At 37.2% G+C, this 12,476-nt stretch overlaps 2 protein-coding genes across 3 annotated transcripts in view; both read right to left on the bottom strand.

Moving 5' to 3' along the window:
* The window catches only part of myo6b (myosin VIb), a 77,094-nt gene extending 74,412 nt beyond the window's left edge, over nt 1-2,682 (bottom strand). Inside the window, exon 1 of the mRNA XM_057344142.1 lies at nt 2,506-2,682. The gene's annotated coding sequence lies outside the window, so the exon portion shown is untranslated. The remainder of the gene's footprint in view (nt 1-2,505) is intronic.
* Nucleotides 2,683-5,213: 2,531 nt separating this feature from the next.
* Nucleotides 5,214-11,305, bottom strand: senp6b (SUMO specific peptidase 6b). 2 transcript variants are annotated; one of them, XM_057344663.1, is made up of 20 exons: nt 11,233-11,305; nt 11,004-11,101; nt 10,814-10,906; nt 10,640-10,668; nt 10,307-10,404; nt 10,031-10,216; nt 9,815-9,848; nt 9,233-9,400; nt 8,934-9,118; nt 8,788-8,835; nt 8,541-8,665; nt 8,341-8,457; nt 8,132-8,245; nt 7,954-8,046; nt 7,631-7,812; nt 7,298-7,362; nt 6,554-6,600; nt 6,323-6,391; nt 5,628-5,778; nt 5,214-5,536 (listed from the first exon to the last, which is right to left on the bottom strand). In XM_057344663.1, exons 1-20 carry the CDS (start codon nt 11,233-11,235, stop codon nt 5,411-5,413), a joined length of 2,031 nt encoding a protein of 676 aa, XP_057200646.1. In that variant the 5' UTR covers nt 11,236-11,305; the 3' UTR covers nt 5,214-5,410. The 2 variants fall into 2 exon arrangements, with proteins under 2 accessions (XP_057200646.1, XP_057200647.1); XM_057344664.1 differs by having other exon boundaries at nt 8,541-8,662.
* Nucleotides 11,306-12,476: the final 1,171 nt, after the last annotated feature.

Here is a 12,476-nt window from a genome sequence, read left to right as displayed (position 1 = left end):
GATAAATCACACCCATCTATAATATTCATCAGCATAAGATATATTGTTAATGACCTAGATTTAGAACCATAATCTAAAACACCTCTCATCTACAATCAATGACAATCTTATCATCTCCTATTTATACAAATAATTTATCTAAATTACACATTTACCAGAATATGTTTACGTAATGGAATGATGTAATGCAATTCAGTGTCAATTAACTGGCCTACTTGTTTTTTAGATGACTTTTCCAGTTATAAGGCTTAATATAAAATACTATTGCCCAGTTTCACAGACAAGGCTTAAGACTAGTACCAAACTAAAATGAAAGTTTGGGTTGTCTTAACTGAAAATAAATTGTAATGACATATCTTAAAATATGTCATTGCCATTGTTTTGTCTCAAGATGCACACCAGTAATATTTTTATCTAAGGCATTTTAATAAAAGCGACTTAAATATCCTAATTTAACTAAGGCATAGTCCTGTCTTAAGTTAAGCCTTGTCTGTAAAACCGGGCCTATAGGTCTATTTTGATTTAATTGAAATAACTACTTAAGGTGCAGTTTTTGATTTACAGCGGCCACTAGCGTTGTATTATAGATCTGCAACGAATCGCTCAGTCCAAACACGACTGTGGCCACCATAGTACAAAAAGATGTCATTCTCTTGTTGATGCAAGGAAGAGATTATGCGTGCATTAGAAAGACTAGAAAGAGCGATGTCTTATTTATTACATAAAATAAAAGGTCTGTGGATTCTAAGTATAAGAAGGATAAAAGTCAGGCAGGAGCTAGGACCTGCGCTAATATTATAAAGACTTTCCTGCAGAGACGCGTTAGGACCCGCGGTACTAAGGCTCTTAGCAGCGATACTAATAGATATCTATGAGATACTTTCCATGAGATACTCGTTGGAGAGAAAGATCATCTTAAAATCGTGTTGGCGCTAAAACTGTAGAGAGAGCGTGTTTTACTCTCTTACTCAATGATGAATAAACTTACATTTAATCCGCGGGTCACATGCGTTCCGAACCGTAGAGTACGATCCGTTTCACTACGATACCGCAGGGGAGAGAGGAACCGCGCGTTGTAGAGTTGTTTGTCCGTTTACGGCTGCTGTACAAAACATGGCGAATTCAATGTATGTAGGGCCACTCTGTATGTAGATATAAACAGCTTATTCTAAGGTATTAGAAACATAACGGTTCATTATGTAAGGTCTTTATACACCTCTGAAGAAATAGTTTTGTATATTAAATTGCATTTCTGTCAATAGATCTTCCTAAAATCCCCGTATTATTCCTTTAACCACATTCAATCTTCAACATGAAAATTATTTACAGAGTTTGTCAAACTAGAATCTATGTAGATCGGGAGAACTGAGCAGAACAGTTGGGCTACTAAAAACGCCCGAAAGTAATGTTGCTTGGAGCCGAAGAAAAAAATTCTCAGAGACAGAGGAATAGCACTGTACATAATTCAATGCATGGTGACAGCTGTAGTACAGAGGTTGCCATAGGAGATGGCTTGGGGTCAAAGGGCTGTTTGAGTTTCCTGTACTACTCATACTGTATCCCTCCCCCTCCTTCCTCTGCTCTGGCTGTCTTTGTAGCCAGAAGAGATGGAAAGCAGGACGCTCCAGGATGCAAAGAGGCCACCACGGTTGGTCTTTCCAAAGCCAATATTTTACTGTGCTTTTGCTGGGTTCTATAAATATTAAAATGTGTGTTTAAATATGAAACACCTGGTTAAATAAACCTCAAATGAGCTGAGAAAGTTTTGTTATAAGAATTATTCAAATGCTTTGAATGGAGCCTAATTAACATTAAAGGTGGGACAGTATACAAGAGCAGGTAAATGTCATTTACATTATGTTTGGTTCGTCCTATGAGAGATAATAAAGGTGAAAGCAATACAGCGTTTAACCGCAACACAGCCGCGCACGCGCAAACCGCAGTTGAACGTCATCGAAAGCATCCGCCATTCATGTGAATGAAAGCGAAATAAATAACGTTAACCAATTCATAACAGTTAAAGACAATTTACTCTCTCATTGTGGCTTTACAGAGCCGACTTCAAAACACCTGTGGCGTTTAAAACGTCTCTTGAAAACTTTGTCAGACAGGCTGCTGGTCGTAACTTATGAAAACATAGTACAGTTTAAAAGAATAAAACTAAAGACTGCAAAGGTTTCAATTAAGTAAACTATTTCCAACACACACGAAGCTTTATGAACTAACGTTACACCGCTGGAAAATACGATAGTAGTCTACTACACGTAGGCTAAAGTCGATATTACAATTATTTCGACAGATTTAAAATGATTTAAACACAAAGTTAGCTCGTCGTTACAGAAATGGCATGAGAAATGTACCTGATACCATTAGAAACATTGGGGATTTATTTATTAGCAGCATGCTAGCTTGCTTCTATAAGCTACTAAATACTAACTTAACAACAAACCTCTATCAGCTCTTAACCACAGCCACACAATTAATCAACTAAAAAAAGTCACTCACAGTATGTGTATGTCCTGTAAACGCGGATGTTTTCGTGGACAGTGAAGCGACAGCCTGTCCCAGTTAGCGGTGACTGATTACCTCGATGTAAAAAAATATTCCCTTTCCAAAGCCGCGGTGCTTCCCCTCTGTGTCCTGCTGCCGACTGACGCTCAGGAATAACAGCGACCTCAACGGAAAAAAAACGTACGAGCGCCGACACACTGGTGCTTTCAAAACCCAGTGAACTCACTACCTAGACAGCAGTTTAGGGCATCTCGAGCGTGTGCAGCGGTGTTTGGCTGTCATAGGCGCGTGGTGCGATTTTGGGCATTATATGACACCCCAAAAGGCTGTCTGGGTAGGCAGGTGACTTGGTTTTTAGACAAAGCAATTCACTAATTTAATTATTTAATGACCCATAGCTGTTATTTTTGGTAACTAAAAACAGAAAGCTGAACCTGAAGTAGATAAAAATGAACGTTTCCCTTTCACACTAATTACTTAGTATTAGGCCTAAATAATATAATATAATATTATTTATTAGTATATACTGTATATATCATCACTTTGGTACCAGAAAATCCATGTTGCTCTCAGAAAGAGTCTTGAATCTTGTACACTAAAGCTTACAAACAGTATGTCTCAAGCCATGTGATAATGGTTAATAAAATACTACTCAAAGCAGAATTCCTTGTGGACTTTATTTTTGATAAAGTGTTACTGATGTATCAAGATATGCCATTTAAGTGATGAAGAGAAAGTCAAGAGATGGCCACTGGATTGCCATGGTTACTAAAAGGTGCGCAACTGATACAAACTGGAGATTCATTAATTTTTTAGGGGCTTGTAATTCAAAACTTTTAGAAGTATTCCTAAGTTGAAATGTAATACTTCATTGAAAGCAGACTTTGTGTTTGTAAATCTAATTAGGATACCTGATATGTCTCTATGTGGCATTGTATCACATTTCTGAGCAAAACAGCTATAAGATAAAAAAAGCATTGTTTTCTGCTCAAAGACTTTCAAAGACCTACTTATTTTTCTCTTCCATACACGTTTACAGTATACACGTAAGCCTATAGCTTGAAGCAGCCTTGCATAATCATGAAGAATTGTAATGTTATACCCAAATTTCTGTATGACAAAATCAAACATCAATTCTTTCAGAAAGAATGATTGTTTTCAATAGTAGAAACCGTTTTATCCGTAAGATTTTTAATGACTAAAGTTAAAACAGGAGTACAGTTATGTCCTTTTCTCATCTGGTGTGCCTGAAGAAACACCATTAATTAGATTTAATGGCACACTGACTTGCATTTCCCAGGAGAACAGCAGAGATAAAAACAGGTGTACCAGAGCACATACAGTATTCCATTAACACAACAGCAGGGAACAGATAGATGGGAAAAATCGCTTGCTTCATTTCCAGGCATTATAGGCATGACAAGTGTTATTGTGATCTCAGAATGTTTCCCAAAAACATCAAGTCTAATGAGTGTAAATGTGGTATTACAGACACTCTGGTTAACCAGAATTACTTAAAAATAATGTACACTACACAACAACTTGGTATCACTACAATTAGGACACACAAGAGGTGAATTGAGAAACAATATCTGACATTTAAAGTTGAAAAACATTAAAATAATAATTCCATCAGAAATGTAAAGCTTTTGTACAAAACTAGAAGTAATATACTACTTTCACAGTACTGTAGGTGTTTGACAGCCCATACTTACTATGCACTTATGTCAATAATAATCTCATTGCAGGAGAAACAGCTGCATAAAGATTCTTCAAAATTCTCCTTTTGTATTCTCCTGAAACAATTAGTTATATGTATGGTAAATCATTTATTTATTGTCAGCAAGTCGAACAGCAAAATTAAGCATTTAAGATGCACCATTCACAAAGTTAGCCAATCCCTCTGGAACACTGAACTCATTCCATATGCTGCACGGCCCGCTGGCAGATGGGTGATTTCACAAAGCACCGAACAAACAGTGCATGACCCTCTCAAAAGATCTCATTAAGCCCAACACCATAAAGCTAAGAGATAAAGGAAGTTTCTCATATGGAAAACACAGCAGGGAGGAAACATTCTAAGAAGTAAAAAAGTTGACACAGGTCTGCACTCCACAGGCATGTTTCCTCAATTTTGTGTGATAGACAAGCAGAATCTACTTATGCATTCATTCAGGTGTATTTTTATTTAAACCGTGCTGTTTCATTTAATACTGCCTTGCCATTGAAACTGTTAAACCATAGATAAAACGATAAGTCTCACATTTTGTACAATATTCAATATATCAAATGTTTCTTAGTCATTTTCATCATACAGCTGGAACCCAAAAGGGATCAGGCAGTACATTATCTTCCAGAAGTCTTTTATGGACACAGAAATATATTAAGCCTTTCAGTTTAAATATCGGGAGTCAGACCTCTTATGAACCTGACTGTGCAGCAGGCCAATCTGATTATCTGTGAGAACAGACAAAATTCTTTCGTCCAGTAGGGAATGAAGTGAGTCTGGCACTCAATCAGAATTTGCATAAACCATTTCTCAGCTGATTTACATTTATTTATTTAGTCTTAGACCACAGGACGAAAATCTGACCTTTAGGCTGATGAAACAGAACTGGCTGCTTTGTTACCTTACAGTATTTTTTATCCCTTAAACAGGATTAAAATGTATAGTCATTTTTGAAAGACTAACATTTTAACTAAACACACACAATGCTTTATTTGAATAGATTCGATTTCCAAATATATTCATATTACTAAAGGTCACAAGCCCATTAACCATTTCCAAAGCAAATAAAAAAATAATTTAATAACAGACCAGTATTTTTTTGCACAAATTCATGAAGTGGCTGAGGCCGCAGTAACATTGCATTACCTATAGAAGGCGTGTGACCTAAAGTCAAACCGTTTGCTCTTTGTGAAGCTTGAGAATGAGTCGTTTGATTTGCTGCCTCTTCTTCTTCACAGTCTTCTGTGAAAACCAGTCGTTCAGGTCCATGTTGGGATAGAAAGTTTGAGGTGGATCCTAAAAGAATAATAAATGAGTTATTAATAGCAGAGTATAAAAAGCATGCATTACAAACTGATGTTCAGCAGTTGCTATATGATAGAAATACCTTGAGGAATTTCTCCACATACTGTAGGAGATAGATGCCACAATCTGTGTAGTTATCCTGCTGTGGGACAAGGGGACTCCATCCGTCCATCACACCCTTTCCAAAACTTTGCGAACAGCCCGTTTTTACCCTCCATTCTTCTTGTAAATATCTTGGATTTACAGAACAGCATAAAAATTAAATGGGTATAATTATATTATATACATTTACTATATAAATCTCCTATTCTAACGTTTTACTGTGAATATTCTATGTTAGTAATCTTTTACAGACATTGCCAACACAGATTTATATTTTGTATACTAAAGTCCTTGAAATAAAAAAACACCAGATATTATAAGCAGAAAAAGAGATCTGCATGTAGTCAACTTTTGAACTTGCCGTTATTTAAATTCACATCAAATAAAAATGGATATATTATTATTTACTGTATAGTTGTTTTAGATTTAGGAGACATATTGAAGAATGCTGTCAGCAACACACACACAAACTTCTTTTGCGTTTGATGGAAGAAAGTCCAAACACAGGTTTGGAACCGCATAATAATAATAATAATAATAACAATAACTAGGTATTATTGGGGTAAACAATCCCATTACCTACAGTAGCAAAACTGACTGCCTAATGCTGAATAGAATATTGTATATTACGTCATTTGTAAGTAATCAACCATCATTAAAATAGAAAATAATTACTCTTGGAGTATCTGCACCACTGATGATCTGGATCGGCAGTCAAGGGAGTCCATGACGAGTATGCATGGCCTATCAACAGAGACATAACTGGGTAGAAATCAAACATTTAACATTCAAAACGTAAATGTTACTGCCATCTAGTGATGGTTAACAGGAAGGCATTCTCTGCTGGGCCTTACAATTGCACTATTTTGTGTTATTTCAGAGGAAAGGACCCAAATGAGTACTCACCGCTTCGAGTCACAGCTTTTACTGTTAACACGTGTGTGCTCAAAAGCCTTGTAAGAAAAAAAAGAGAAAAGGTCAAATTTGGGAAAGGAACGATTTTTCTCTTTCCTAGATTTGTAAGCATGTATTAAACGTATGCATGTTATAATATAGGGCAATTCCATGCAAAAGTAAATCTTGCCATGAAAGATTTATCAAATGTTTTTAGCATACTGATAGCTCAGAATCTTATTGGATTCAACTTTAAACACCCACGTGAGGTGTCTCCAAGTTTTTTAAGCATTTTGATTTTTGATTTTCCATAGCCAGTTAAGTGCTTCTTGACTTGTCACATTCGGTCCATATCCCACATAAATAGGAACACAATTTTTTTTTTAATAACTATTTTACGTTTCCTTCTCCATTTGTTGGCTATTATTGCTTCTGGTTTGTGCATTTTAAATCCTACAAAGTAAGGAAAACTGTGTTCTTTTTGTCACATCCATAACACGTTTATTTTATTTTCTTAAAATAGAAAAGTTGTGCATAGACTGATATTCTTTTAATGTCTAAAACCATTAACAGATGGTTCTGTACACTGGTATTAAATACATTCTTTGAGAGTTTACAGTACGTTTCAAGTTTTGACTAAAAATATTACATCCATAGCTGGAATTCCCCTACACTAGTATTTTTAAAAAAAACGTAAAACTTAACCATGCATACACACTGCTTTGGCAATGCGCATTAGTGGAGTAATCCCATTACCTGAATGGTTGCGCTATCATCATCATCATCATCTGAATCCAACCCGAAACTCTTGTTCAAGTCACCTGCATTTGGAGAAAAAGCCTCAGAAAGGAATATTTCTGGCTCAAAACATGATAAATGCTGAGATTATCAATAAAAAGAACTGACTCGCATGTTTACAGTATACCTTTATAAAAACTGTTTACATTATGTGGTTACAACAAAAGCAGTTCCAAAAAGTACACTTCGATGCATAAACAAAAACAGCATCAAGTAAAAAAGTTGTTACTCTGTCATTCTCAATCATGCTTCACTTAGGACTTTCCATCTCTCGCTCTCTTTCTATATTACCTATGGTTTGACTCAACTTGGTGTTGTGCTCTGAAGATCCCTGACGGTAGAAGAGAGACATGGGATTGGGTGGAGACTGACCACAGATACATTCCGCTGAATGTCCGCTGACGTACACATCTGAATCACTGGTCGGTGAAACCCGGCCAGGAAAACAGATAACAGCCAGGTACCAGTGAGCCCTGAGGAGACATTGTACATGATAGGTGTTCATGTTAATCTTTATTTAACAAGCCAAAATTCATAAAGAACATTTTAAAATCATAACCGGGGTGATTCTGATTTCAGACATAAAAAACAAACGCTCTGCTAGCATTTTTCACCTTTGATTAATCGGGACAAATATAAAGTCCTTCTCAAAAATGTTCACATGCCTGGTCCATGTTTTCACCCGGTTATGCCTCAGCTCTTGAATGCTGTGGAACAATGCGTTCATTGTTTATACAAAGCACATTTAGCCCTTGGACTTCAAGTACTTTCACAATGATATTCTTTACATACGATAAACCTGGAGGCCTTTTGTGATCTTCCTGAGTTAAGTGCTTGAAGAAGAAAGAGCTGAACACTTGGCAATCAACAGCATCTTCTCTCTTTAGCTGCTCGCAGACCAAAAACCTGAGGAACATCAGAAGAACATTGAGGAGAACATCAGCACAGCGCCAAAAGACGATTCTTATTTCCACTTCTCCAACTTTAATGATTTTCTTTACCTCAGATAGAAGTCTACTATCACGTCGTTTAGAAATGTGCCTTCGTCCAGACAGTTGAGGTCCTCTTCTGTGATGGTTATACCTCCCTTGGCTGGTGGAGGGGGGTACACAACCAGTCTGAAAAGAGAGAGTATTCTCTAAAAGAACTATACTCTCCATGAAAAAAAGAAAAGAAAAAACGTTTAGGGCAGCCAACCGACTTTTTGATTCCGTGTACAGGCGATGTGGGGATCTCTAACAAATCCTCATCACTGTCTGAAACACTGAGGGTTGCGATTTCACATCGAGTGGCATCAGGAGAGGTTGAAAGTGTTGCCGAGGCCTGCTGAATGTTGGGAGAGAGACAGCTCAACAACTGGAGATGATGATGATGTTGTGCTCTTACATCACCGACTTGCAAAGGTTTACCCAGTGTTTTCTGTGGAAACGTAATAGAAAGAAGGAAACCTGACTCATGACAGGAAGTTCGTCTTCGTCGGACTCAAGCGCAGTGATCTGAACACAGAAAAAAGAGACTGATCAAAGTCACACAGTATAGAACAAGATGAGAGTGCCAGAGTAGATTACAACTTTAAACATTTTTCATGACCCACCTGTTGTTTTGGAGCACGGTTGTGTGTTTTCAGCCTATTGTAGGCTTCTTCATATGACAGCTTAACTGGAAAGTTGCAGATGTTATTGCTCCTGCCAATCTCTATGAAGATTTCCTCAAGAATGAGCTGCTCTGGGAATGTGAGCTCCTTCTCAAAAATAAGGGCTATGTATTTTTCTTCTTGATCTGAGTAGAGATTTAAACCCATTTTAAAGAAATAAATAAACAATTGAGCTGGTTAATCATGCTACATAAGAGATGGAGTGCAATAAGTGCAGATGGTTTGTCATTATATCTCACTCTTGCTCTGGCAGTCGTACCACGCCCGTGAATCGTCTTCATACACATCATATACGATCTGGGCTCGCAGACAGTGACTAGCCGTGGGTGTTGTCTGTAGAAACAGTGACGGCAGCCTCTTCACTGTGCACCATTCACAACTGGTGACCTCTGATGTTTCTATTCGTACTGTTAGTGATGGTTAGGAAATGTGGTGGTTAGCAACATTGCACATTGGTACGAAATGCAGGATTGCAGATATTACGGGGGGACCGAAAACGATGGCGGTACCCATTCACTTCTATTGCACAGACACTAAACCAAGTCAATGGGTACAGCCGTTGTTCGGTTACCAACTTTGTTCAAAATATCTTCTTTTGTGTTCTGAAGAAGAAAGTCATTCAGGTTTGAAATGACAAGAGGGTGAGTAAATGATGCCAGAATTTTCATTTTGGGGCGAACTATCACTTTAAATTACATCACTTTCATACATTTTAAGAAACTTGCAGAATGCCACTAAGGCGTCATTCATACTTTATAATATTTTAGCTGTCTGTTTTTAAGTGTCACAGTGAAAGTGAACTAATATGTACACTGTCTTACCTTCATTTGCGATCTCAATGTAATTCACTGTGAACTGTAGAAGAAACGCATATCAGTTTGGACTCAAGTTTGGAAACTCGATTGAATTTTTTTGTCATCATAAAAAGCTGTCTTGCAGACAAGTATTCTAAAATGTACAATACAGGGCCAAACCTTCGACAGGTACTCTAGCTGAACTTCAAAATACTCTTAGTAAAACCTCAAAAATATTACTACCATGCATTGGGTGGTCAGTGTGTCACAGCGTCTGAAAATCTTAGTCAATGTTCCAATTTTTAAACATCTGATGTCGAGTACAAGTCTGTTCAATCTTTCAGCAGCATCTCTCTTCGGCTGTTTTGGGGATGCTGCCTTCCTGGTTTTGGGATTCTTCGCTCGGTCACGACAGACAAGGTTTCCCATCTGTGGCAGAAATCACATGGAATCGGTCAGGCAGAAATCAGAAGAGAAACTGGAACAAATATTCTGCGCAGTCATTCATTCTTTCCATACCTCGTCTCTCATTAGATGCTTGCGCTTAGTTTGTTCGTTTTGGGATTCCTCCTGAATAAATGTGTCACATATGGTTTTCTTGCGATTCACAATGGGATCTGTTGGCAACAAAAAGGCAACCAGCTGGGGTGAACTAGGTCGATAAACCTTGTACAAAGAACAAACAAAAAAACAGTATATTTGGATCTCTAAAGATAATAAGTCGGTTTGCTCTCCGCATCGGTGGTCTTCTTTTCTTTGACAACACATCTGTACAGATCCCACAGTAAAGCAACAGAAAAAACAATGCAAGAAAGCACAAACAAGCTTATTGTAACAATAAATTTGTCTTACCTTCAGAATCATTGTTGAATGTGTTTTTCCTATAAGGACAAAACTTTCTCCAGTCAAGATATAGCGACTTTTCTCTATTTTGATGTCTACACAATTCATTCCTTTATTTTCCTTGGCATATTTAATAGTACAATTGAATTAATATGACTGTGTGAACATGACAACGCGTCAAACCTTAACTCGCTCCTCCAGCAGGTGGGTTGAAGCGCGTAGTTGAATCGTTGTTTAAACGGCGTGAAGAGTTTGGCTTGGCTCTCGGTTTCAGGCCTAACGTTAGATTTCGGCAGGTCCATAAAATACAGATACTAATGTGAATATTTATATGAATGTTTGTGACTATAACTATGCTTTTAAAATTACTCACGTTAATATTTTTCTTATTCCGACCATATTGAGACCGATGGCGTTTCCTTTCAGAGTTTTGACTTTCAAACTGTTATGATCTTGACTGTGGGGACGAACCTTTTCCAAAACAGAAATGTGACAGTAAGAAACGTAATTCAATAAAAAAAACGGGTTTGTCAAATATAGCGACTGATTTTCAGTGAGGATAAATGTTGTGTGACAACCACCATTAATGTTTTATAACTCACCATTTTGGAGTATGTGTAGAGTAATTTGTCACCCTAAACAACAATTAAAAACAACCTCAGACGAACATTAACGTCACGCTGCGTAACGTAACGTAAGCGCGTCTCGGCTCATTTAATTGTCTGATGGTTGACAGGTGTGGTATTGTTTGGCGCTCCGTCATGCTAAGCTCGCGCGCAAGTTTGACAGCTGTTGTGTATCTGATATTTGGTATCACAACGTCAGCGTTTTCTGTACCAATGTCACCTGTGGGGTCGGTGACCTCTGCAAGTCCTACATCTTAACAGTTCAATACCAGTCTCTTAAATACTGCTTCTACCTCCGGGCTGATCTCGGGCTCTTTAGAAATGGTTTTAATGCGTGATTATAAGGTAGCAGGTGGTTGGTGTCTGTGTAATGAACGTCACTACACAGAATCTTGTTACCTGATGTTACCCAATATCTCTAAATTAAGGGCCCATATTAGTAATAATACAGTATTTTTAACGACATGCCTGACTTTCCAAGAAGAGGGTTGCCAGATTTGCTTAACCAAACCAGCACAATCATACCAAAACTCAAAATATGCAAATCCTAAACATAAAAAGCTTATTTTATATTTACTGTATTTAAGTTATAATAAACAAATTTTACAATTCTGTGGAAACTGACCTGGCAACACTGCATTTTATGTTGACGCCTGTAAGCATTTTATGTGAATTTTGCAAAAATGGTTTTATTACACACAAAAAGAATTATTTATCTTATTTAGAAAAGAATCATTAGATAATATTTAAGATAATAATGTTATCAAAATATAGACATACAGAGCTCTACCTTTTTGAACCATGTTATAATAGCACTTGAACTCAGTGACACTGCCTTTTTTACCATCCCATTTTTTCTGACCCTCTGATATGCAGTTTTACGAAATAAATTGACAATCTAGCTTTCACAAATGTTTATTTACTCAAAACAGTTGCAAACACATCTATGGCCATATTGAGACAATACAAGATGACTTGAATTTTTATGCAGAGAAAAGCCGATTCACTCTGTAAAGGTAAAACAACCCAATGATTTTGGCATCTAGCATCTCTGTTTGCTTTGATCAGGGCCTTGTACAAATCGAAAAGGATTTACAGTTAGAAATGCACAGCCCGTACGCTATTCAATAGCTGAGCAAAATAAATACACACATAAATGCAGCAACACTAGCAGCAAATGTCAGTTCAATTTGACATGACATCATGTATTCAGTAGTATC

This window comes from Triplophysa rosa, linkage group LG10 (genome assembly GCF_024868665.1).
Source record: "Triplophysa rosa linkage group LG10, Trosa_1v2, whole genome shotgun sequence".
In the NCBI taxonomy this organism is placed as follows: Eukaryota; Metazoa; Chordata; class Actinopteri; order Cypriniformes; family Nemacheilidae; genus Triplophysa; species Triplophysa rosa.
The sequence above is the reverse complement of the archived record's forward strand: the minus strand, read 5'-3'. Positions and strand labels throughout refer to the sequence as shown.

Excerpts from the sequence above, each read along its gene's own strand:
- senp6b (XM_057344663.1), bottom strand. Across the intron at positions 9,401-9,814 it reads CATTGAGATCGCAAATGAAG|TACGAATAGAAACATCAGAG; the intron begins GTAAGACAGTGT and ends CATCACTAACAG. Across the intron at positions 7,363-7,630 it reads CAAGTTGAGTCAAACCATAG|GTGACTTGAACAAGAGTTTC; the intron begins GTAATATAGAAA and ends CTCCAAATGCAG.